The sequence below is a fragment of the Typha latifolia genome, chromosome 5, assembly GCF_019914945.1.
Source record: "Typha latifolia isolate L0001 chromosome 5, TyphaL0001v2, whole genome shotgun sequence".
Classification (NCBI taxonomy): Eukaryota; Viridiplantae; Streptophyta; class Magnoliopsida; order Poales; family Typhaceae; genus Typha; species Typha latifolia.
The window spans coordinates 12,393,230-12,419,243 of NC_133090.1; the positions used below are offsets into that span (position 1 = coordinate 12,393,230).

A 26,014-nucleotide genomic window follows, 5' to 3' on the forward strand; every position below is an offset into this window, starting at 1 on the left:
TGATCATGAGAAATATACCTACGAGCTCTACTATAGTTAGCCAGTTATATCATCGTATTCGTCTCTCATAGCTTAAGTTTGGATGTCCAAATTTAGGTGCAAAACACCACATTAGATTTAGACGTCATTTTAAGGTCTGGTTGAATGCTATTCTCTTCTCATGCATGGCACCCATTCCTCTAAAACAGCTTAATAGTTTAGTTTCCTATAATAATTTGCAAAATTAATTCTACTTGCTGAAACTTGGAATTGGCGATCTTATTTCACAAAAAAAATTTACTCAAGATCATACTGATATACTGTACGTGAATTGAGATCGTTGAGTGGTCGAGAGAGAGAACCTATCAAAGGTACGCAGAGTGATAGGTTCAATTCCTCCCTGCCTCCAATGAAACACCGAAATACCTTTAAAATAATAATATTTAGTCAAAGCAAACCGAACCAAATATAAAATAGCTTTAGCTAATAGAAAGATGATTCAAGGCCAAAACGGTTCGAGATCGCAACTTAAAACGTCCTTGAATTTATACATATTAATTGCGTAGTAAAAATCACCATCCAAAGGAACATGAGCGTGTGTGTATCTTATTAAATGTAAGAGAAATGAGAATCTCCACAGTGACATAGAAACCTGCCTGAATTAACTACAAGTACAACGTCACACAAATTGCCTGAAGCCATAACAGGAGGACGAAGAATTTTGACCAGAATATGCGACACTTGAGTAGAATAAGCAAGATGAGGACCTTCATCACATAGCGTATTTCTCTGTCCAGCTTCGAGCAGTGGCTTCATACTTGGCTCTGTCGGTTTTATACATGTGGGCAATCTCAGGAACAAGAGGGTCATCCGGATTGGGATCCGTCAACAAAGAGCAGATCGAGAGCAAAACCTATTGAAAATTATGAATTTCTCCTATTAGTATCATCTAATCAAGAATTAAAAATGCAGTCATCTCTAAAACTGGCTTGATTGCCAATACTGAGCAATGGGAGATCATAGCAGAACAGACCATCCATTTGTATGGATGTAAGCAACAAAGGCATCTATTATGTAAAAATCACACCTTGTTATTTAGGAACATATCTTTGCTGGGATCAATCCCCTTGTTAATGCTTCAGATAGCATTACTTATATGAATGAACTTTTCTCAATAACTTAGTTATTATTCTTGTCATTCTGCAAGAAAGTACTAATGACTTCTCATCTGGAAAGGTGAATTAGGTTGAAAGAAGAGCAAAAGGTCTAAGTTTTGACTTCACTAAATGACATTAGAATGCTACAAGAGAAGACTGTTTTGACGGTAATAAAACAAAATTTGTCTTTATAGGACGAATACATGTAGTTTCCACAATTATAAATGCGAAACATCCAAATGGTATGGGAATAAAAAAGCAAGACTCAAGAAATTATCATTCCTTTCAGAAGCATTACCAGGACAGAGAAATAGCATATTAGTTATTGCAACCGATGATTCTTCTAAATGCATCACAAAAGGACCACATTATTTTAAACTGATGTTATACCTTGGAGATTGTTAGGGCAGGACTCCACTGCTCTTTGAGAATATCTAAGCAGATGCTACCGTTGCTGTTGATGTTTGGATGAAAGACCTTAGTCTTGAAAGCAACCTATGGAAAAGAATTCATGCATTGAGTATCTACTTAGAAAAAACCTAAAAAATTAATAGAACTTGCTGTAGCTGAATGACAATTAAACAGATCAAAATTATGATCCTGTGTGACATCAGTTTATATGCAGTTGGAAAATATGGTGACAAAGCAGCATTTGTCACACAAAACAGACAAGCCTCAATCCGGACTAAAGTAGACAAAAAGGTGAAAAATATTTACCAAATAATCAGATAAACAGACAACTCTTCTTTATTAAAAGTTCCTGTGTATAAGGCTTAAAGGAGGCTCCATTTCCAGCTAGAGAGAAGATAGATAGTTTCTCTGCCATTATGGGTTAAAAAAAGTTAAAACAAAGGCCCCAACATGTTGTTGATCTTGATCGATTGCCTGCACATGCCTGCCAACATATTGGCATGATATCCTGCAGCATTCAGCGCCTTAACAGCTAATGAGTGTTGACCACAACCTCTCTTCCAGACATCTCTCTCTACCTGGCACTCCAGAAATCACCTCCAAGGCCCCTCCTCACAATCCCCTTAAGGATACACAGCACTCACAATGTGTCTCTCCTGTGTTGCACTCGGTTCAAATAAATCCAAAAACTACTAAATCAACAGTCCAAGTAACCTCTTACTTTATACAAACAGGCCCCAGTATATCTGGCCTGCTACCGTTTAAAAATTTATTGAATACAACTAATAAGTGCATTGTGAGAACAAAAGATTATTGCAATTTGCATTATTTTAAGTCCTGCAGGAAACCTGCATGAATCGACCTAATATGTCAGAAGCCAAATCTCTCAACTGAGATTTACCCAACCCATAATGTAATTAGTAGGTTGCCCATTCTAATACTACTATGGTTAGACACTGATTACAATACAAAAGGTTTACCAAAAAGAAAAGAACTCCATAAAATAAACTGAATTAAAATCGCAAGATGATACTAACTTGGGCTGATAGTAAGCCGCTTCAAACTTTCAATGATTATAATCAGTATTCCAGGTCTTTTCCTGTCTACATTAATTGGCTTCATGTAATGCGCATTGATTCCAAGCACTTTCAAGGCTTGTTTTGAAACAATTAGCATGTCAAAGGAGCACACTGCATAACCAAACCTCTCAAATGAACGATTGGATTACTGCATGGATACTACATTCCTTGGGGTACCCTGACAACTTTAGAGATATGCTAGCGTCTCTCTTCAGAGATCAACTTACAACTAATGCACTATCTCTGATAAAATATGAGCTCGTAAGCAAATCAACCTAAAGTAAATGCTCATGGATCAGATATCAGCATGCTAGATGATAGAATATGTTCTAGAATGTCTTAGCAATTATTGAACTGCTTCAGATTGAGTTGCAAATGAACAAAACACCTGAAGAGTCATATTTAATTGAAAGTACAACCCAAGTAAAAGTTGTTCATCAAGTGGATGAGCACAAGAGAATAAACCAAAATACCAAAATCGTAATACATAGTGTTAGATCATGGTACCTTTGGTGGTTTGAATGGATAATCTGGAGGGAAATGAATATCTATTAAGTACAGACCACCAGCATAAGGACTATCACTGGGTCCAATAATTGTTGCTTGCCGATGAAACATGTCTTCATCCGCAGGACCTGAGAAAAGCAAAGAAGAAATTACCAAAGTGGTGGTCAAAACATCTGTACATGCACCCACATATGCTGCCACAGATGCCAATGCATCCCCTTGACCATTGTGAATAAACTGAATCCACAAAGGACCGAGCTTACTAGAGTTGAATAATGCAGATACTGAGTGGACCATACTAACATATATTATGGGTAGAAATAAATAGATTACACACAAAATGCCGATGACTAGCTACCTAATCACAGTTATAAAATTCTGAATGTAGGTATTTATGATCTTATTTGACAACTCACTATTCAGTAATAAGAATACAAGTTCCCTCTTTAAGTTAATTGAGACTTTGGCATGGTCTACACTTTGTTATGATTTCTACTTTTCTACATAATCTTTAGCAAGTCTTCAAAAGTTCACAACCTATCCTTTTCTTTTTTATTCTTAATGTGCTTCCTTTTCTTACTATTTACATCTTCCTATGTTAAACATACCCAAAAAAGTCTTAACTGTATCAGACTTGGATAAAAAATACATTTGGATGACACTTACCTACTTATAACAGCAATACCTTGGCCACCTGCATTCCAATATCATGATCCAATTTTTTGGAACATTGCAGAAAAAGAACTTCTACTATCAATTTGCGTATGGGTTGGTTTTCTAATTTTCTGCCTACGTAACAATTCTAACATAGTGATCACAGAAAGGTCATGCATGAAATACCTAGACAAAGCTGATCAATAACAACATTCTGGCCCAAGCCTCACATAATTGGAGCTAAATTTTGGGCTAACAATTCTTTCTAATTTGAGAACAACATAATTGTCCAGCATAAATTTAAGCTTGTAGTACATTGTTTTTGAACTTCATTGTTAACTTTCGTAGGTCGCTCACAAAATGCTCTGGCCCATCCTACCGGCGTTGAATGATTTTGAATGTTGATGATAGAGACAAAGTGAAGAAAAATTGCTCCAAGACAATTGGATTGGCCTCTTCCTTATCCATAATCTTAGCCATAGGTTCTTCATCCACTTCTTCAGAATGAGAACCACAATTCAGACCATGCCCAAAACACATTTTTAATCCGAAGTTCCTAACTCAGAATAACTCCTAAAAGCCTTTGCAACACCAGGAGCTGTTAGCATTTGTTCAAATGTATAATTAACATAATCAGCTAACATTAGTATTTGCACTAGAAAGTATATTTTGTATGGCTCTAAAACTAGATTTCAAAATCTATAAGAACCAACATGTGAAATTGACTTCCCACAAGTGTTATAAAGTATAAATAATGACTACATTTCACCCACCAAACAAGGTCACAGAAATCATTAGATAAATAATCTTGCCAACAAGTAGCTGCAATACAAATTTCACTTAACTTGCTTTCAAGCATGCCCTGTATTAAGTATTAACACAACAGAACTACTAGGAGAAAGAACTAGAACTAGACCTCCAAATTCCAATACAAGCTTCAGTATTATGTTCTCTTGAACTACCCAGAAAAAGAACAGGAAAAAGAACTAGTAGTGGTGCACAATGAGTTACATAGTGCTTTGCAGAAAATAGAAGAAATTAATAAGGGTATCTATAGAATAAAGCAATCTATTCTGGCAGTGCGAACACACCTGCACTGCAGGATGTAGGGGGGTCCTTCTGCAAATCCTTCAGTTCTTTTAAAATTCGCTTTGATGCCATGATAAGCTACTGCATATAAAAAAAAGAGGATTTCATATTGTTAAACACTTATGAATATGTTTAAAGATAATATCTAGGAACAGATTCCAAAGTAAATGCAAATGAACTAATATCTGAGATAATAAACAAATTAAGCAAGTAAAAGCCATACATATTATTAACTTGTACAGATTTTTTTATAAAAGAATAACATGTTCTGCTTTTTTCTTTTTCTAAAACATAACTTTTCAGAACTCCAATACATCAGCAACTAGAAAATGACTCACACACTAAATATGCTGAAAATTATGAAATTGTACATAAACCTAATACCTAGGGGTGAAATTGGGTCAAATAAGATCCGATGAAATGTGGATCGATATTTTCCTATCGTTCTCGATATCTAGTCTTCAGCAGATATGGATAGGGGTTGAAGAATGTTATCCAATCCAAATCCATTTATCCATATAATTTAAATACAATGTAAATATTGAAATAAGAGTATAACGAGACCTGATTTTGTATTTTATGTGAATCCAAAAAACACTTTCTATATATATGTACCAATTATGCAATAGATTTGAGTAATATCGCGGAATTCAATACAGCAAGCAATCCGTATCAAAATTATAGTGGATATGGATATGGTTTGCCACTATCTGATCCGTATTCACCCCTAGTACTAACACATGCTATCACTTTCCGTAATCAAATGCAACAACGGAAGAACTTATTAAATATTTAAATCACATACATACTCATGCCAAACCCTAGATTAACAGGACGCATCAAAAAATTAGCTCCAAATTCAGATGCGAAACAAAACACGTACATCCGTGAAGCAACCGCAATCGCCGAATCGATTGGAAGAAACGAAACCTAAAGTTTTTCGCGATCGGAGGAGAGACTAGAACCGCAGGAGACGACTTGGCGCGGGTCAACTACGAAGTGATTGGAATTTTGACCTCGGAATAGCCGATAGAATACAAGTAGATGAAGAAGAGAAGAGTAGGAGGGGCGACGGCCTTCTGGTATCGGATTCGGGTCTATTCTAGAAATTTTCGGCCCGTTATCCCACTAAATCCAAATCCGAAATACTAGAGGATTTAAAAAGGAGTATATTTTGAAGAGAGACGGCCGGGAAAGTTTTCCGGTTGGTGAGAGCGATGGGAAATCCCAAGCTGAAGTGGACGCCGGAAGAGGCGGCGGCACTGAAGGCCGGAGTTAATAAACACGGCGCCGGAAAGTGGAAGACGATCCAAACGGACGCCGAGTTCAGCCGCTACCTCGCCAACCGCTCAAACATTGATCTCAAGGTCTCGTTTTTAGCTTCTTCTTCTTTTTCTTTATCTTTTTCCTCTTCCCGTTATTGTGGTTCTTTTCTATTGTTATGTTGGTTAAGATCGAGTCTTCGAACACTAAAAAAGATGAATTTGGTCATGGAAATTGCAAGATGGTCGAATCTAATGGATGGGTCTTTTTCCCAAATGTAGTTAGATGAGTTGAATTGCAATCCAATGCTGAAGTACTCTTCTAATCCAGATTACCGATGGTTTAATTCTCAGATATGATTATGTTTTAGTTACAGTAGTCAACATTTGTAGTTTTGGTGACCACTGCAGCGCGGAGTGTGGAAGAATTTCTCCTACTGAGAAATTGGTGGATTGCGCCGTATGAGAGGATTGGTCAGCTATCCAGCATATACATATATCGAGCAATAGCTCTTTGTTTAACTTATGAATTAGTCTACAGGTTCATAATCTGTTAAATTGCGCCAATTTTTGTTTTGTTTTTCTTCAAATATTAGGTGATATTTGAGAGCAAACATATAGAATAGAAGTCAGCATTGAATGGAACATCATTGTTAGATATCATACATTATCTGATTACTTGTTATACGTCTTTATATGTTCTTAAGATAGGAATTAGTGGTCTAAGTGTGTTATTTTCCAATGGAAAAAATGAGTATTAGCAGATGATATTGTTCAATCTTGAATTTATGCTCTTTAGCTTCATCAGAACTTATCTTCCACAAGTTCAGGACAAATGGAGGAACATGAATGCCACTGCTCATGGTCAGGGCTCAAGAGAAAAGACAAGGACACCAAAAGTGAAGGGTCCTTCAGACACCCAAGTATCTACCACTCAAAGTCTTGCCATCTCTGTCACACTTAAGGATGACAAAACAACAACAACAGCAACAACAGCAACAACAACAACAACAACATCAATGGATCCTGCTAGGAGCTCCACAGATGGCAAAACTTCTTCTCGGTAAAACACACATTCCAATATGCATTTCTAATTAATATGCCTGCATCTGCAAGGCCTCTACTGATCTTCGAATCTCCCTCTCTGAGATTTGACGGTTATGGATGGGGTCTTTTTTTTTTTCCTCACCTCTTATGTCTCTTTCGAGAACTTCTCCTTTCGAATCAAGCCCACTTCTCTAAGAAGGAAAAAAAGACTTCAAGAATCTTATTGTTGTTCTTCGTTTGCACCTAGAAATTCTAATGCCAAAAGAAGGGATCAAGAGAGGTTAGCAAGTTTAGAGGAGGCAGCAAGAAGTGCAACTTATCTAGTAGCTGATGCTGAGGCGAAATCATTTCTAGCAGCCGAAGCAGCTAAGGATTGTGAGGAGGTAGCAGGACTGGCCGAAGAGATGGAAGCACAGTTGCAATTGGCATTGGAGATCTATGAGAGATGTACGTTTGTTGTTCTCCGATTGCACTAAGTATTTACTTGTTAATCTATCCATCTTCTTCACATGAGAGCACTTGTGTTCTTCTCTGATGCTTTAGGTGCTAGTGGAGAAATTGTACTAGTGGAGCTGCCTGGCAAGAATGAGGGAAAAGAGATGTAGGAGATGTATTAATTCCTCAAGGATGACCAATGATTGCATCATTATAGAAGCTATATTAGATTGCACTCTGGAGGTAGATCTCATCTTATTTCTAGTTACTTGGTTTTATTCGTCTTACTAAGGAGAGAAGAGAGTTTTGAAGTGTTGTAATTATTTGAACTTTTTTTTTTATTTTTTTAATTAATTATTTAAAGTTCTGTAATTATTCTTGTTTTACTTTTCTTTTCTTTTTGGCCTTTTGCCACATTTGGATACTCACCAAAACAATTAATGGCTTCTTTTGGTTTTGGAGAAATTATTATATCAGTAGCTTTGATTTTTAACTTTATAAAATTAGCATCTTAGGTTGTATTTAGTTGTAGAATAACTTCTAAACTAGTTTAGCCATATTTTTTAGACTTGCATAAGAAAGCTTATACAACTTTAGGCTATTGTAACGTTAAGTAGTGTATGGTAGTGTGATAATTGCACTTAATGTATTATTTGATTAAAATAATAATAATTCATAAGTAGTGTTATGCACACTTTTTATCCATGATTTAAAGAAGATATTTTTTTACGTTTGATTGCAATACTAAGATAAAGTCATTTCCCTTCTTCTAACATTAAGTTGGAATGAGAAAATAAGTATAAGGATGTTATTACTAATACTAAAAAAATATTAACCATAATATTAGTTATATTAAATTTGATAATATTAGCTATACGCTATGAATAAGAAATTTTAATTTAATGAATAAAAATTCCTTATTCTTCAACCAGAGACAATAAGAAGTAACTAATTTAAGATAATATTTTGGCAAATAACCAAAATGATTTTTTATAGTTAAATTATAATTAATTAAAAGAATATCTTTTTAAAGATGAAATAATAATTAAATATAAATAGTAAATGAAAGATTAGAGGAGAGACAAATAGGTATTAATAAATATTAATTATATTTTGTTTTATTAAAAAGATCCATGAAGCGTAAAACCTTCGATAGATTAAAAGAAATTCACGAGCAGTAACAGACGAGTAAATAGAAAAGGTTCAAGATAATTAAATCAAATAAACACCGAGCCTGCTCCAATCTTCTCATGGCATTCTTTTCAACACAGCTTACAAATTCCCTGAGCTTGCTCATGATAAACGTACAGGGGTTCTAGGAATAATCCCATATCCCGAAGGATAACAAAAAAAATGCTAGCAAATGCTCAATAGTTGATAATTTCTCTCTTGCAAAAGTATTGTAGGGATTAGCTAATCTGCAAGCATGATAAGGATGATCTTCAATTAGCGCGTTATTATAGCAAAGATCCTGCTGGCACCACACTGGGGACTTGTGACTGTGTCTAAAGATCAGGCATCCCAATTCCAGCTTTAGCATCATAAGTCTTCTCTAGCACGAGCTCCATTGGTGTATCCTTGGGGCCAACTGCAAATTCAAAGCCAGATCTCTCAGTCATCCAATTAATCATCAAAAATATATTGTTTAATCAAAAAAAATAATGGCTATATACACTGGCAAAAGCTGAAACAAACACAAAATCAGAAAATTCATGCATAAAGAACTTGAATATAACTACATAACTCAGGCATATGAACATAAAGGAAACTTTAAAACATCTATAAAACCACTGACTAAACAGCAAATGCCGCACGTGATTAGAAGGATTTTTGAGCAATTAAAAAGCATTTACCATACAATTTCAATCACACATTATCAGGCTTAAAGATGATTATGAATAAGCACAAGTACTTGGTCTTAGTTTCAGGATCTAGGAGCATCTTTAAGTTTCAGGATCTGAAGATCAGGAAGAAGCATCTTTAAGTTTCAGGATCCAGGAACCTAAATTGTATACTGTTGTAAGACTATATATATATATATTCAGTTCAATTTTATCAATGTTGCTATCATAAAAGAAAATTTTCTCATCAACCTTTTGCATAAATCCACCATCATAATTAAAAACATGATTCCTCATGATTAAACATGCCTGTTGAGAGACTTACCGTCTACCATGAAAAGTCACAGACATCACAGAAGGAAAAGGAAAACCTAAGCCATAAGAAGTCCAGAAGCACTAGCTTCCAACTATGGAGGGTTTCAATTTAGAAACAAATGTAAGTTCCAGTTACGATGATACGAGAATTTAAAAAAAAAAAAACGTGCAGAATATGTGATAGCTATGCATTGTTTGAATTTAGAAATCAATGAAGTTCCACATATGATGATAGAAGAATCGGAGAACAACAATGCAGAATATGTAATAGTGCATTTTATCAATCAGCATTCTGTGGCCATAATATATAGCCGTAAAATGATTTAAATGGGAATTGGTGTTTGGTTGGGAGGTATGTCAGTGGACATAGGAAATAGATGCGGTGAAATATTTAAATGAATGGTTAATAACTGTACCTTACATTAAGCTTACTATAGGTTGTGCACCAAGAAAATATGAACTAAAGTAGATAATAGAGAAAATTTAAAAAGAGAAAAGGTAGTCAACATAATACAGTAGCTTCAATTTGCTAACTAGGCCAATTGCTTTAAGTAGATTGCAAAGATCCTAAAATCACAAAGATTTTTCTTCGCCAAAATGAAGCTTATAATTACATCACAGAAGCACATTAGATGTACTACTCAAGGCCACCGAACTCAGTTCCGGAAAACCTATCATAGAAGAAAAAATAGCGTAATGAGTAGCTTTGGATGAAACAGTAGGCCATGACTTGTTAGTTTGGTGGTTCTACTTTTTTTCTTTTCTTCTCTTTTTTTTCTGTTGTAACTTTCATGATTATTTATTTGTGAATGTATTCTTCTGCTAATGCACTAAGATATACATACCTAGTAACAGTTGGGACTAATAAATTTCAATTAACAAAAAAATGGTTACTTTGGAGTGGGAAAAGGAAGTTGGGATAGAGAATTTCCTGAAGGGGGCCTACACCTAGAATCCATCTAGAAGTGGAAGAAGAATGAGTCCAACCAGTCAATAATACCCATATATAACAAATAAAGAAGAAAATTTGAAGCACAAATGAGGAAGGAGATTGAAATTTTTTATTAACAGAATCATCCAAATGGACTTATGCAGCAAATATGAAAAGACTTTATGAGTGAAGTGCCTTGCACTTTCTAAGCAAGCAGCCTGTTGTTTATAAATTCCAAAGCAAAAAACTATCTGACCTGATATATTCCAAATTTAAAGGCAACTAATCATACGAGAAGAAGAATTTGTTTATGTCCAATCTTAGCTAATTACAATTCAAAGGTAGAAGGTGAGGAAGCCAAAGAATGTAGGGATGAATTCAGCAGTCAATTTTTGAGATAGGTCAAGAGGACACATCAATTAAAGAGAAGCCCTTGGCGTACCCACCATAACCACCACCACCACAAAAACACAAAAGAATGAGCAAAAGTAAGGTATATTTGAAGAGACATACGTATGGTTGGTCTCGGCTTTCTCCTTTCTTTTAATATTTCTGGGCGAGGAATGACAGATCCAGATGTTTGTTGCCCTCTTGAAACTCTGACCTTGGTTCCATCTTCTAGATATTTGTATCCAATCTTACAAGGTTTCCTGTATGGAAACCACTCAACTTGTTAAACAACAACAAAAAGATTAAAAGAAAAGAGAGGAATGGCAAGAGCATGCAGAAAAGAAAAGGATGAAACAGCTAAATACGATTTTTTTATATTTAGTAGTTTTAATGTATCAAATGCTTCATACCCGGTAACTGGGTCAAGAACTTGTACATTTGAGACATGAAGAGGAGCTTCAATTGAAAAGATCCCACCTTCATGTCCTTGCCCCTGCTTTATGTGTTTCTTCACCTGCAATTGGAATTGCAATGGCTCAGCTACCAAGTTCCAGCATTAGAATGTAAAAGTAAAAGAGATTATTAGATCCCAAATTAACAGCGGAAATTACTAACCCATGAACAATTTCAAAAGTTCATGAGAAATAATTAAGCAAGTTAGAAGATATCAAGAATCCCAATCAACTCGAGTATTCTCAAAAAAACTGCCAATGAAGAAAATATATTGACTCCCTTTTCATCAGTATAAAGAAAAAGTGAAAACAGAGAAATCAGAGAAGTTATCAATGGCAGAAATACTAGAAAGAAAGACCTTATTCAAATGAAGTTTCTGATTCCTGGAATAAATGCATAAAACTCCACTAGAGTGAGAACACATAAACGAGAAAATAATAGAGAACAAAATATCGAATTGTCTAACTGAGTGAAGAACCAAAAGAATAATCAAAATAACGAATTCTAAGTACTTTTTCAAAAAAAAATAGTGATTCATGGGAAAAGAAGGAACTTGAGACATGAATGACTAAAGCATTTAACAAATTCTAAAAAAAAACTCCAAATTTTACAGTTATTTCGACAAAGAAATAGCTACTTAGATCACATCAGCAGATCTTAATAAATAAATTACCAGATTCTTGCCCTCAACGATAACTCGGTTCTGGGATCGGATTACCCGCTTGATGATTCCCGTCTCGCCCTTATCTTTCCCTCTTATGATCATTACCTGCAGCAAAAAAAAATTCAGGGGATAAAATTTACAAATCGAAGTGAAAATTAACCAAACTGAGAGAGAGTTATCGAGAATACGTTGTCTCCTCGAAGGATCTTCCAGTGTTGTATTATCTTCTGCGCAGCTTTCCAACCCATCTCTCTCTCTCGTTCGAGCTCTCTCGGGTTTAGGGTTTTGCTCACTCCGTGATATCTCACTACTCAGAAGTCGGCATACCACATGATACTGCGGCGTCTTCTCGGTTTACAGACACATTTATTATCGTGAGTTATTAATATATTATGATATTTTTACACTTACCACTAGAATAAGTATCATTTATTAATTTTAATAATCATTTGTTAAAATTATATTACAGACAATTTTTTTCCTTCTTTTATTTTATTATTATTATTTTTTTGTTATTCTAGTGAGTTATATTATATTACGATACTTTACATAAATAATTTTCATACAAACCATTGAGCTCTTTAAGAATGTCGTTTGAAGATATCTAATGCGATAAAATATTTTGCACTCTAATCTTCGCGAACTAAGAATATTTTAATTAATTATTTATATTTTTTAAAACTAATTATGTTAAAAAATTAAATATAATAGCAATTGTGAAAGAATTTAAAAACTTCAAGAGGCGACTATAAGAATATAGTGTTAACTATAATATTTTAAAACTTTTGAATGAAAACAATCGAGGATGTGATAGCATTTGTATGGGTCATGGTTTGCACTACTTCCATTTACAATTTTTTTAGTTTTTTGGTTGCAAAGGTGTTATCACTTTATCACCTATTTTGGTTAGATTGTTTAAATGCTTATCAAACTAGGGCCAAACATTTTCGTTTATTAATTGGTTATTGTCAGGTAGAGAACTTTACAATCCAACCAACATATCAACTTACAATCTAAATACGAACTAACTATTTTGGAGGTTATTTAGTGCATTATTTCTCAGGATGCTACCATATAATATTAAGTACACCATTTGATCTATAGACCCCATTATGTATAATTTCTAAGGGATCATTTAATTAGGTTAAATATATTTTACCACCTTGTTATGATTATTTTATTATATTTGTTATAAGAGAACTATTTTAGTAATTTAAGTGAATTATACTTAATTAATTATAAGTATAGAAATTGGTTTGATAAAAAAAAAATTGTATTAGATGATAAATTTATTTACATAAAAGTACATCTAGAATAGTTATCCACTTTGGATTCCCTTTAGTTGGAAAAGCGTTTCCCCGGGTGACCGCTTCCACCGGTTGCACGATCCTATCTCCACTCCGTCTCCATGCACCTCTCAAGCACCTCTGTCTCTCTCTCCATCAAAGTTAAACTACTCGTGCCATAGATTTCGAGTTCCGTGAGAAACCCTAGCTTTTGGAATCGGATATTCGAATCGAGGAGAGAAGATGAATGACGCCGATGTCTCGAAGCAGATCCAGCAGATGGTCCGGTTCATCCGGCAAGAGGCCGAGGAAAAAGCCAACGAGATATACGTCTCCGCCGAAGAGGTCATTCTTCGCGATTCCTTGTCGTCCCTCCTATGTCTCTCCGATTAGACGTTGTCTTTGGTTTGTGTCTGTCTCTAGATTGGTTTAATTCGGTGCTGCTTTATTTTTCTTTTGGTAAAAAAATGAGATATTTCTCGCGCTTTCTTCTTCTTTCTGTTGATAGACTTCGATCAATTTGTCGCACCTGTACTGTTTTTAGTATTTGGTTTGGTGCTGCTATCTGTTCCTTTTGGTAAAAATGCAATCTTTCGCGCGCTTTCTTCTTCTTTCTGTTGATAGATTTCGATTAATTTGTCGCACCTATACTATTTGTGTTATTTGTTTGTTTTTTTAGGTTTCCTTCTCTTTTCTAGTGATTAAATGTTCAATAAAACAAAACGGAATCAATAACTCTTTCTGAAGAGAACTAATAAATTTGTACCTATACCCGTCTATATTTGATATTTGCCTGACTGTTCAATTCGATGCACCTTTATGATGCTTTTGACCAAAATCCTATCTTTGTTCTTTCTAGTAATAATTTCAATCAAGTGTGTACGTGCCTGTGCCGTTCGCTTTGACTATTAGTTATTATAACAGGTTGTTTCTTTAAGTTCTGTTTTGTTCCGTAATTAAATTAGTGTATCTGATTCAATGAAGTTGGCATCTGACCTTTATAGAAAAGTAAAGTAAAAGGGAATCAAGAGTACTTTCTCAAGTATTTGCTGGGTTTCAACTTTGGGTATTTCTTATTTTTGTTAAAGGGTGAGCATACATACTCTACAATATTTGTATCTTGGGAAATCCTGTAATCTCTTTAAGGGATCATTTCATCGCTATTGTTTCTTAATGGGAAATTCTGTTGCTCTGAAGGCAGAGTCCACTTATTAAAGTATTTGAATTTTATCTCGTCTATAGTTGGTTTTAAATATATTTGAAACCTCATGGATGTGTTCAAAAGGAACTACTCCATGGGGACTGAATTTTTTCAATGATCTTAACAGGCTAGCTGTATTATGATCCATGTCTAAAATATTTAGGAATTCGATATTAATTAGGACGATGAATTAAGTTTTTAAGAAGCCTGTTATCTCCTCTAAAGGTTTATTCAATCAGTACTCAGCATTAAAGGGAGATTTAGTACTTCTGATCTGTTGGTCTTAATTCAGACTGTATCTTGTCCAATATTTGTAGTTGAAGTGGATGGGCTTATAAAAAGAAGTGTCCTTTGGAACTTGTTTTTCTCTTATGCAGTCTAATATAACGTTTGGCTAATTGGTCTTTCATCTTTTTTCTAAACCTTCAGGAATTCAATATAGAAAAATTGCAGCTTGTTGAAGCAGAGAAAAGAAAGATTCGACAGGAATATGAGCGCAAGGAAAAGCAGGTGGAAGTTCGTAGAAAAATGTGAGTGATCCTTCTTTCCATTTTATCATAAACCTACTGTTGTTACGTAGGCTCTAGCTATTTGGATGAAAGCAGAGAACATTTTGTAGGTCTGTTGGTATCTTTCAATAAGATGGAATTTGTTTAACAGTTACTCCCCTTTTCACATTCTTAGACATGATGGGACCTCTCTTTCCAAAGCTGTCTTGGGAAGGATTTATCTTTTCTCCTTTAAGATTTAGAGGGTTAACTTTTGTCAAGGGGTGGTTTTACAACATTTCTGCAGAGTCATACTTGACCTGCTCCAGATGGATTTTCTGCATGGATATCAATTGAGTCTGGATGCACAAAACCCTCGCCTTTGTTGAAATAGGATAGTAATAAGAGTCTGGGCAGATCAAAAACATGTCTTTGCATATTTTAATTTTGGTCTTTGTGATCCTATGATCTCTGTTTGAAGATTTGGTTATCTTAGATGTAGGAAATTGTCTTAGCAATTTTCCTTCTATAATGTGAGTCTCCTTGCAGCGAGTATTCTATGCAGCTAAATGCATCACGTCTCAAAGTTCTGCAAGCACAAGATGATCTGGTAAATTCAATGAGGGATGCTGCTAGCAAGGAGCTTTTATGTGTCGCTGATGATCCGAGTGCCTACAAAAAGCTTTTGAAAGGGTTGATCGTTCAGGTAAATCCAATTCTCTTCTTCTAATATACATATTACAGTAAAGATAATTGTTGATTGGATATGATTAAGAAATTTATTCCTCGTCTACCTGAATGGGACTGTGCTCTTTTGAAAATATCCTTCTTATGATTGAAAGATAATGTGATCAAGTGGCATCAGAAAAAACGCTGAAGATGCTACATGACAATTTTCTTCAGTTTACTTCTTATGTTCGCTTGCTCGTCTTGTGACATTTCATTAGCAAATTGTTAGTTGTTCTGCCCTATGCATGATTTGATGTCATCCAATTCTTCCTGAGGAGGATCAATTTAGAAGTTGCATTTGTTTGATGTTTTGATCTTCAGAGCTTACTGCGTCTGAAGGAGCCCTCTGTGTTGCTGCGGTGCAGAGAGATTGACTGTCATCTGATTCAATCCATTTTGGATGAAGCTAAGCAAGAATATGCAGAGAAAGCAAAAGTTCATCTGCCCACTGTTACTATTGATCAAAAAGTGTATCTTCCACCACCTCCTGTCGATCAAGAGGCTCACGAACTATTTTGGTATCTCCTCAACTTATTACGCCTGCCATATTTTAATATGACTTTCTAGTGCAAGCTGACAGATGAACTGATTTCTCATGGTGGCTAGTTTGTTTTACCAATACTGCTATGCTTTATAATGGACTATATGGACTTATGTTAGCATTGACCTTATCTCTTCCATGATTAATGGTGGCTAGTTTGTTTTACCAATACTGCTATGCTTTATAATGGACTATATGGACTTATGTTAGCATTGACCTTATCTCTTCCATGATTAAACAGCTCTGGAGGTGTTGTCCTTGCATCACAAGATGGGAAAATTGTGTGTGAGAACACATTGGATGCAAGACTTGATGTTGTTTTCAGACAGAAACTGCCTGAGGTATGTTTCATTACAAAACTTACTTATTTACAGGAGTTTCTCTGAAGAGAATGATTCTCTCTGATAACAAACTGCATTGGATATCCTCATCAATTTACTTGTCTTTCATAATTGTGGCAGTTTGGAAAAGTGTTGTATTTCCTATCTAATTTTCTTATTCTCGATGCAGATTCGGAAACGGCTTTTCGGGATTTAGCTGCCCCATTTGTTCAATTTTTGTTTGTAATAAGTGACAAGCCATGTACCTCCTAATAAATTTCTGTGGCATTGCAAGTTGTCTGATTTAAAAACAATGCAAAACAGTGGAAGGCTTTCTTCTTTTTTTTCCCCTCCTATCTGCTGAAAATAAACATGAACTCTAGGAAAATGTAAGCCCTATGTTGTAAGGGATGGAAAATGCACCACTTCCAATTGGAAAACAAATTAGGAAGTATACTATTTTTTAAGAATATATATATATGATTTCAGACATTTTTATTAATTTGAGTTGATTGGTACTTTTGACTGGACTTGGTTGTCTCCTGAGTAAAATTAGGGTTTCATTGTTGATTGGATATGTATAGTTTTGGGAAACATGGATGAGCATCGTGATTTTGAAATATGTTAACTAGTGACATTGTATTCTTTCAGTTCTATACGGTATAATTATACTTATTGCCGGTATAAATTATTATTATTATATTTTTTTATTAAAATAATAGTTGATTGAAGTATTTTTTTTTATGAGTAAAATAGTAATCGATAAATATAAAAATACTGAATAAAAGAGGAAAGTTCTATTGCAGCTACGCCTTGAAGTCTCTATAGCAATAATCATTTGGTTAGAATAAAATGAATGAATCTCATTATAAGAATGGTGTAATTATTCATCTTAAACTAAGCAAAGCAAATTGAAATAGCTTCAAAAAGAAGCCACTAATACTACTTTGTAGATAAATTTCTGTTAGGCAATATGGAGGATTAAAACTTTATGCAATCTAGACAAGAATCTCATCTCATGATACTCATACTTGCATATTAATACTCCAGAATAAATATTTTTCTAACATATAAGAGTTTGGTAAATTACAAAGGCGCATAGGCTTTGAACCTGCATATCTATGTTAAAATCTCTCTCATGCATACACCATCACAGAGCAGGATCAACAGTAGATAATGAATAAAATGAATGTTTTAGGTTTATAACACAATATTGGGGATCACTAATCATGCAAACAGACAGACATAGTTACAGAAGCTACTTGGATGCATCCTCTGTCATAAATGCTATCCACTCACCAGGTAGTCACGGTGTATCACTCCTGCATAGATTTTCGCCGAAGAATAGTAAGTTGACATGAATGTTTTGACCTGAAACATGGAGTCGGAGACAAGGGTTCCAGAGTTGCCGCAGAAGATGATCCTTTACCATCCTGTTTTCGCTCGCTTCATTCCACTATTACCAAATGGAGAAAGACTACCACTTGGATGGGGGCTGTCCTCTCTTAGAGTTGAATTTATGATTGCTAGTTCTCTAAGTTGTTCTCTCTTGTATAGGTCCATTGATTCATCCTGTAGGGGGAAATATTTTGAAAGCAACTTGAATATTCCTTAGAAAAGATAAAGATACAAATTAACTAACACGGTAACCAAAGGAAAGGACGGCGGCAAGCAAATGCATTATCTTGTTAAGAAAGGGCAAATTCATTTGACTTAGATAATAAACGCTTATTAAGTTAGCATAATATTGGTTATATCACATCCTTAATTCATTTCAGGACAGAGATCACAACATGCTTAAGAGAGATATATCTAGCAGGAAGAATGACTAGAGAAGATATTTGTCTAGAAGAAGCTCTCACCACTGGTTTTAGCAACTTTTCTATGATATCTTGGGCCTGTCTCAATCTTGCATCAATGACATTGGCAGGTAACTCGGCCTCTATCAAGATATGCAGTGGATCATTCAAGTGTTCATAGCCAGGTCTTCCCCTCAGTTTCTCCTCCTACAAGAAGAAAGAAGAGCAATAGTATTCAGCAACAGTCTGAAGAAAAAAAGAGAGAGAATACACAATCCTATATAAAAGACACAAATACGTGAAGGTTCTCAATTTCTCATAGCCAGAGCGGAACACTATATTGACTAAGTTATCACAAAATTTTAAAATTAAGAGAAGATTGTGAAATGTTACCCATAAATGGAGCAGCTCTATTCGGAAAAGGACAATACAGCAATATAGGATTTAGTCTCAACTATTCAACTCTGTTTTGGGCCAGGTTCTTCTCACTACTTCCTCTTCACAAGTTTTGGTTGTTCCCTCCCTCTCAAGGAACCTTCTACTTGAATGACTACATCCTTCTTCTGCATATGTTTTGATCAAACCATCTAAGTCATTTTTCATTCTACCATCTGTTTAAACATGCCTATATGACTAGACCTCGAATAATAAATTGTCATTGTATCCAATATTTTCCTTACAGTTGTAAGATCCGCAAGTACTTGTGCTCCATATTAACTACGCGCAAACCATTTGCCATATATTTATAGCTAGAAATATGACTCAGCGGATCTACCCGTTTCTGAATTATCAGTTAGAAGAGGAGGTATGAAGATAAACATTACAAAGATATCTCCCATATAAGTTCATTGAAGTAAAGTCTCTCATTTTACTTAATCTTAAGCTACTCGGAGATAATAGTGATAATATCATGGATTCTGATTTCATAAATTTATGTACCAATATCACCCTGACAAAAAATAGTAAACTTCAGTTACCTTGCCTGGATCTTTTATTGATCCCTTTCCTCTAATGTAAACACGACAACCAGTAGATGCCTCCACCCTTTTTAGTGAATTTCCTCTGGGTCCAAGAAGTCGGCCAACAAAATTAAACTGAATACAATGTAAAGAGTAAATAATAGATCAAAACCTTGATGCTATTAGTCAATTTCTAGACTATTTATGAAAACAAGTTAGTTGATGTGGAAACGAAAGCTCACATTTGGGTAAGCGTCGACTGGAATTTCCAAGCGCAAAATCTTCTTGACAATATAAGAAGATGGGCTTGGTGGCGCTCCTTGCCAGTCGATAGTCATTCCTTGAGGAATACCTAACCTCTGCTGATGATTAAGTAAGATTTTTACCACAGTATTGCTAAATTTAAGAAATCATAGAAAAGTATATTCATTGAGAAAATGTCCAATATAAAAATAAATTTCAGCTTACAACTAATGATATCAGTAACATAGCATCATTATTATTAAGTCAAAATATTATGTCAGTGTCACATAGAGCCATGCAAATCCCTTAGCAATCATTCAATTCCCTTTGCTACATCTCTTTCCAATCAACATTTTGTCCTGATTATAGAAGCATTTTATCACCAACAGTCCTGCTCTTTTCCCATTGTCAAGAACAACATAAATAACCATATAATCCCACCATACCTCTCTAATACCTCTCTTATCCCATTGTGATACTTTATTCTATTCAGACTGGTTATGCTAGCAACAATTGAAAGATGACTTCTTCTTGGGGATAGTCTTTACTCTCGGTCATGCTTTCTAGCGTTGCCTAAGTCCAAAAATAGAGCTCTTGTAGCTATTGGTAACCGTAGATTAATGGTTCAGAAAATAATAGATGCCAGGAGGGCAAAGACCTATAATTATGGCATCATAACTAAAATTCTGCCATTTCGAATGAAGGAATACTAACTTCTGCTTTAGCTTTCAAAATCTAAATTTGCATTTTGCTTTTTCAGTCTGTCATCGTTGATCCACTGTAAGTTTCCATCTTCTTTTCAGAATTTTAACATAGTGCTTCAAACCTCTCATTCTTGCCACTAGAACCGCCTAAATTATTGAAATTCAAACATGTATAGGGTTTGCCTGCAGAAGCTCATCACATTAAGCAGAATGAGCAAAATCAGTATGGTTCACAAAGTAACTTAAAGTAAACTAAATGGAGGCATAAACTGCTGAGCCCTGAAGTTTAAGACATGATGATTGTTAATGTAAAGGCTCATGTAAATGGAGAGAGATGAAAATGTATTACCTCCTGGTGGGTCCCACTCCATGCACCAAGCCCACTCCCACTGAGATTAGGTACAAGATTTGTTGACGACATGGGACTGGGACTCCCATGTTGTAGCCTATCAAAATCTCCACATCCATGGTTGGGTACCATGCCTGAGACTCTCATAATCTCTGATAACACATAATTTCAGTACAGTATAGGTTACAGAATTTCAAGGGAGGGAGTGAAAAATAAATATCTATGCCAACTGCTAGAAGCCTTTCTTCTGACATGAAATTCTAGCCTAAATTTAAAACCCAAGCTGTTATTATCATAGAAAACAGTCAATAAGAGATGACAAAATGAAATATCAGAGAGCATCTGCATAGATTCAATGATACAACTGAAGTAACTCTATCCTATGGGAAAAACAAAAAGTAGAGGATCCACGAGGTAAATGTGACAATCTAGATCATCTTTTATATAAAACACATTAAGGATAGTGCATTCTCTTCCACATGCACAAAATTTAAAGTTTTAAACACCAACACTCTGATAAATAGCAATCCATCTGAACTTGATCTTAAGCAAGATACTTGGTCTTATATCTGTTTTTTCAGAGTGAATATGTCAAAATACAGTGAAATCTTTTGTTGGTCAATACTCAGAAAGAAGAAATAAAAAAACTTAAAAGGACGACAAAGTTAACCCATATATTCAACATGACAATAAGATTGGAAAATAGATATTCAGGATTTTGTTTCATTTGACTCTTTGCCTTGTTGAATATCAGATAACAGCCTACAAAACATTGGCATCTTTGCGTTATCTACAAAAGATTGGCATCTCTTCGAATTTGCAGGGCATATTTCAGTTTACTCCCTCCCTGCTTGCCTGAGCATACTGCAATAAATCAAGTAAATCTCTGGCAGTTCCCTTTCTTTTCCAACTTTGACTAGGCTGAGAATTTGGAAGCAACTTTGCAGGTCAGATAGAGGATAAAAGCAGGTTGTTGAAGTTCTACTTACAGTCCATGCTACAAAGAGAGTTATATTATGATGGTGATGGCAAATATCTGGCTAAGAATTTTGTTCTGCAAGATAACCTTAAACGAGATGTATTCACCTTTGTTCTACTTTCCATCTGTGTTTCAACTTAGTAAGTAAAGATTATCCCCTAATGAAGGTCTTAACAAGAGAATAACAAAGTATCAAGATAGAAGATATTCTGCACTCGATGTGTAATGCAGATAGAAGACATAAAGATCACCAACAAAGTTCTTCCATACATCAAATGCAAAAAAAACTATCTGACCAGAAACCCACCAACAACAACAACACTAACCATAAGTTCCAGAAGCTCTTTTAGTGTTAGCTGCCTGTCAGCTAACAATATCAAAGTCTGGTTAACAAAAGTAATAAAAAATATCGTCAGTAATCAAAGATTTAAGTACTGCAGGTCATAGCTGACGAGGCAACATACTGGAGTGCATCAACCAATCAGCATGTCTTATTTTGGTCTCTACTTATCCTAAGAAGAAACCTTTGACAATTAACAGCCTATGGATTGGTCATGCCCATTATAGGAATCCTTTTCTTTTAAGCAGGCAACGCAATAATTAGATAATAGGAAGAATACTCAAAAGCAACTGCTAGATACTACAGAAGTGAAGAGCTAAGAACAGAACATGCCAAACCAATTAGCACCAAGAAATCCAAAAAGTTAAACAAGAAAGCAAGCACACAAGCAACATCAACCAATGCTATAGCCCATATAGATGTTTGCCATCTCAAGGAGAATCGCCCCGCCACACCAGACATGGGAAGGGAAAGAAAGAAACCAAGGTCAAACTGCAGCCATGATCAACCGAGATCCCCAATTCAAAGAAAAGCTCAGTAGTTGGCAATACTGGCAGTAAAAAAGTAAATTCACTAAACACAGCAATAAAACCCAATGAGTCATGGAAGGAGAAGATACCCAGATCAATAACTCAAGCAGGGCTGCAAAGAAACCAACCAAAGAACTCACCTTGATTCAACAAACGGCTGCATATAGGAAGAACCTGCACGAAAGGCTCAAGCTTTTGATGCTCTGCCAACAGCTCTACTAAGTACTGACTATAACTGATAAAAGTAAGAAAAGCCCAAGATTTATAAACGCCAGATACAATCTAAAAACCGAGAATTGAGAGGAGATAGATTAAACAAACATCTGCTGCGTCCCTTACATCTTCCCATACCTGTCTACATCTGGTGCGCTTCTTATCTGGGGAGAGAGGGTTCTTGCAGGGGAAAAGTTGTATGTATATAAGCCTGACATGGCGGTGTATAGAGAGGCACTAAAGAAGAGGAGGTGAGATGGGAGAGAGGGAGCAAAGGGAGATGATGATGGGAGAGAGGAATAGAGGAAGAGGAGGTGAGATGGGAGAAAGGTGCTTGTTTTGGGGTGCTGAAATAAGGCTTCCAGTTCAATGTGGACAATCCTGCAACCCCATAAAAAATTGTCAATATAAGAAGAGAGAAAATAGTAAAAATTAATAAATGGGTGTCAATAAAAATCCTTTGGGTTCTTCTATACTATGGAAGCTTGGACAGCTGCCTGCCAGGTCTATGGTAGAACTTTTATGCCTACATAGAATACTTTCTACAAATTATTTGTAAATTAATCACTCTTTTTCTTGAAAATTTGGAACACCCAAAAAAAAAAAAAATTATAAATATATCTTCAATTCATTTCAGAATGAATATATTGTATGAAAAATATCGTGCGCAAATTATAAATAGAAGAAATTGATTTCGAGATATGCTAAAAAGAGTGCCGACGGATAATACTCAAATAGTTAAAGAGGATCATGATTTAATTAAGATCATTAAGACGCATGTTTAACTAAGATAAGTAGATATGGCAATTTTCTAAAACAAAGGAGTTTAATAAATGTACTCTTATTTATCAAATTTGAATTCCAAAGAACACTAAAGCAGTCATAAGATTTAATTCTGAAAAAAGAGGTGGAAATAAAATGTGAGAAACTTTTTTTTCCTTCTTTTTTTTTTTAACTTGTATCCTCTTGTGCACTAAAAGTATCTCTTGGCCCTACGAATTGACTGCATGAGAGATATATATAGAGAGAGGGAGAGGGAGAGGGAGATGGCTCTTATAAGTGATTTAAGATTTAAGAGATCTTTTCTTTAAGAAAGTAAGGAATTAATAGATTATTAATTCTAGGAAAGTAGTTAGGTGACATGCTTCCAATCACTCAAAAATCTTGTAAATTTAGGTCTAGATTCTTTTGGTGGGTTCCACATTCCCTGCTGTAGGTTTTTGATGGATTTAATTTGGGGGAAAAAAATTGATCCAGTTTTCATCTTTCAATTTATTCTTATTTTCTTTTTAATTTATTTTCCTTGTAATTTGGTCTAGCTTTCACATGTAGTTTTCAAAGGGGAGACAACTATGCAGAGCTTGAAGGGTTACAGGAGGAGCAGAGGGGCAAGCAATTGTATGGTGATTTAAGGGCATTTAATGTCCTCACATGAAAGCATGAAAGTCCTGCCCAGGCTCCACTCACCTAAGATAAAATCATAACATATATCTATTCCTCTCTTCTTTTCTTGTGATTTATATGAGAAAAATAATATTTGTTGAGAAATTTTGGGTGCATTTTATTTTTAAATTTATTTATATCTTATATTTATCTCATCGGTGTGGTGTTTATCATTCGACTCCTGTATTGTATTATGAGTTTAATTTGACCCGACGAAATAAATATCTTGAGTCTATGTCCCAGTTTTTGACTAAGCAGCGAGTTCACTTTGATTATTTTACACCTAATATGTATGAAAACGTAATATATAAGAATTTTTATTATTAAACTATGCAGGAGATGAACGATAAATATCCAGCGTAAATAATAATAAAAATAAAATACAAGATATTTCTTTTTACCAAGATAAAAATAAATAAATTATTTCGAGGAGACGAAACTTTGCTCATTTGTAAGTCATATATTTATAATTGGTGATGAAATTAAACCTAGAAAGAGACATATATTTCACTAAAAATGAAGTACATTAGAGTGCATCGACTTTTTGGACCACTCTTACTGGTCCTTAGCTCACTAGCTGACAAAGGTTTGATAACTCCTAACTGTGAAAGCAAATATATAATAAGGAAAAAAATTCATTTCACACCCTACGTTACATATTTATTTCGGGTCACACCTTCAATAATAAATAGTGAAAAGTGCTTGTATGAAAGTGAATATAATATATGCAGTGGGGGAGGGAGAACAAAAGCCTGTGCGCAGTGGGATTAAACTAAGCAAAACCCAAATTTCATGCTTCATCTGTGCTTAGCATCAAAGGATTAAAAATATACAACTTACATTTGAAAAAAAAACTCTTTATTATAGTTTATTTATAACAATATTATAGTTTATTTTATCAATTATTATCTAAAATCTTATCAAATCTTAACTAGTATGTAAAAATTTTATGAAATTAAGCCAAATAACACCTAATAAAAAATATGATATTTTATAAATCACACCTTATATTTTTTCTATTTCGTCTTTAATAATTCGACCCCTTATTTTTTCTTTATAATTCTCGTTTAACACATCAACGTTAAGAATCTTAAAGACGGAGTATGAATAATAAAATAGATAAAATATAGGATGTGATTTATAAAATTTTAAAAAAAATTAAAGTATTATATTAATAATTAAATGAGAAAAGAGAGTGAGAGAGTAGCAGCACTAGTACTAGCATAGATAGAGAGAGAGAGCATAGGATTCTCTGGTGGAGTAATAGAAAAGTGTGAGGCAGTGCACGTGGGGAGGGGGGGCAAGGGACAGATACGAAGAGGTGGTTGCCACAAAGGGGGCTCCGTAGCTGCCTCTCTACTTAATTTATTCACACACGTGCGCATCATCTAACCCCGACCTCCCTAACAATATATATATAATTATATTTATTATCAAATCCCCATGATTCCATTCAGTATGTCAAAAAGAAAAGTATACTAAGTTACTCTGTTACTGTTTGGGGTTGGGGGTGAACTCTTGTATGTGATCATGTGAATAGTTAAGTTCTCAATTCCTAAGTTATCATGTGAATAGTTAAGTTCACAATATTATCCTTCAATTGCCATATTGAGATTTGAGGTGCGGGGTCTCCCTTCATGGGCCGAGATGAGCCGAGTTGGGGGCCCATTTGGGCA

The 26,014-nt window shown here is 34.9% G+C and overlaps 5 protein-coding genes across 12 annotated transcripts; 2 read left to right on the forward strand and 3 right to left on the reverse strand.

Moving 5' to 3' along the window:
* Positions 1-493: 493 nt before the first annotated feature.
* On the reverse strand, positions 494-5,914 carry LOC140788537 (ubiquitin-conjugating enzyme E2-17 kDa-like). Of its 4 annotated transcripts, none has more exons than XM_073137806.1 (5): positions 5,807-5,914; positions 4,879-4,957; positions 3,134-3,261; positions 1,527-1,631; positions 494-892 (listed from the first exon to the last, which is right to left on the reverse strand). In XM_073137806.1, exons 2-5 carry the CDS (start codon positions 4,946-4,948, stop codon positions 752-754), a joined length of 444 nt encoding a protein of 147 aa, XP_072993907.1. In that variant the 5' UTR covers positions 4,949-4,957; positions 5,807-5,914; the 3' UTR covers positions 494-751. The 4 variants fall into 4 exon arrangements, with proteins under 4 accessions (XP_072993907.1, XP_072993904.1, XP_072993905.1 ...); XM_073137803.1 differs by having other exon boundaries at positions 5,760-5,907; XM_073137804.1 differs by having other exon boundaries at positions 5,682-5,895.
* Positions 5,915-5,941: 27 nt separating this feature from the next.
* LOC140788536 (uncharacterized) lies at positions 5,942-8,085 on the forward strand. Its single transcript, XM_073137802.1, has 4 exons — positions 5,942-6,243; positions 6,969-7,201; positions 7,433-7,632; positions 7,729-8,085. The coding sequence occupies exons 1-4, from the start codon at positions 6,094-6,096 to the stop codon at positions 7,788-7,790; spliced, it is 645 nt and encodes a 214-aa protein (XP_072993903.1). The 5' UTR covers positions 5,942-6,093; the 3' UTR covers positions 7,791-8,085.
* Positions 8,086-8,832: 747 nt separating this feature from the next.
* LOC140789762 (uncharacterized) lies at positions 8,833-12,590 on the reverse strand. Its single transcript, XM_073139582.1, has 5 exons — positions 12,403-12,590; positions 12,224-12,319; positions 11,508-11,611; positions 11,221-11,357; positions 8,833-9,208 (listed from the first exon to the last, which is right to left on the reverse strand). Exons 1-5 carry the CDS (start codon positions 12,460-12,462, stop codon positions 9,126-9,128), a joined length of 480 nt encoding a protein of 159 aa, XP_072995683.1. The 5' UTR covers positions 12,463-12,590; the 3' UTR covers positions 8,833-9,125.
* Positions 12,591-13,593: 1,003 nt separating this feature from the next.
* On the forward strand, positions 13,594-17,281 carry LOC140788183 (V-type proton ATPase subunit E-like). Of its 2 annotated transcripts, none has more exons than XR_012108978.1 (6): positions 13,594-13,845; positions 15,131-15,231; positions 15,739-15,895; positions 16,240-16,436; positions 16,709-16,800; positions 16,970-17,281. XR_012108978.1 is itself a non-coding variant. In XM_073137342.1 (6 exons), the coding sequence occupies exons 1-6, from the start codon at positions 13,744-13,746 to the stop codon at positions 16,994-16,996; spliced, it is 684 nt and encodes a 227-aa protein (XP_072993443.1). In that variant the 5' UTR covers positions 13,594-13,743; the 3' UTR covers positions 16,997-17,281. The 2 variants fall into 2 exon arrangements, 1 of the variants encoding a protein (XP_072993443.1); XM_073137342.1 differs by having other exon boundaries at positions 16,701-16,800.
* Positions 17,282-17,810: 529 nt separating this feature from the next.
* LOC140788871 (KH domain-containing protein SPIN1-like) lies at positions 17,811-23,386 on the reverse strand. 4 transcript variants are annotated; one of them, XM_073138351.1, is made up of 7 exons: positions 23,034-23,386; positions 22,823-22,917; positions 20,834-20,985; positions 19,780-19,896; positions 19,556-19,672; positions 18,642-18,785; positions 17,811-18,351 (listed from the first exon to the last, which is right to left on the reverse strand). In XM_073138351.1, exons 1-7 carry the CDS (start codon positions 23,111-23,113, stop codon positions 18,205-18,207), a joined length of 852 nt encoding a protein of 283 aa, XP_072994452.1. In that variant the 5' UTR covers positions 23,114-23,386; the 3' UTR covers positions 17,811-18,204. The 4 variants fall into 4 exon arrangements, with proteins under 4 accessions (XP_072994452.1, XP_072994451.1, XP_072994453.1 ...); XM_073138350.1 differs by having other exon boundaries at positions 19,780-19,899; positions 23,034-23,312; XM_073138352.1 differs by having other exon boundaries at positions 19,780-19,899; positions 23,022-23,294.
* Between the last annotated feature and the right edge of the window lie 2,628 nt (positions 23,387-26,014).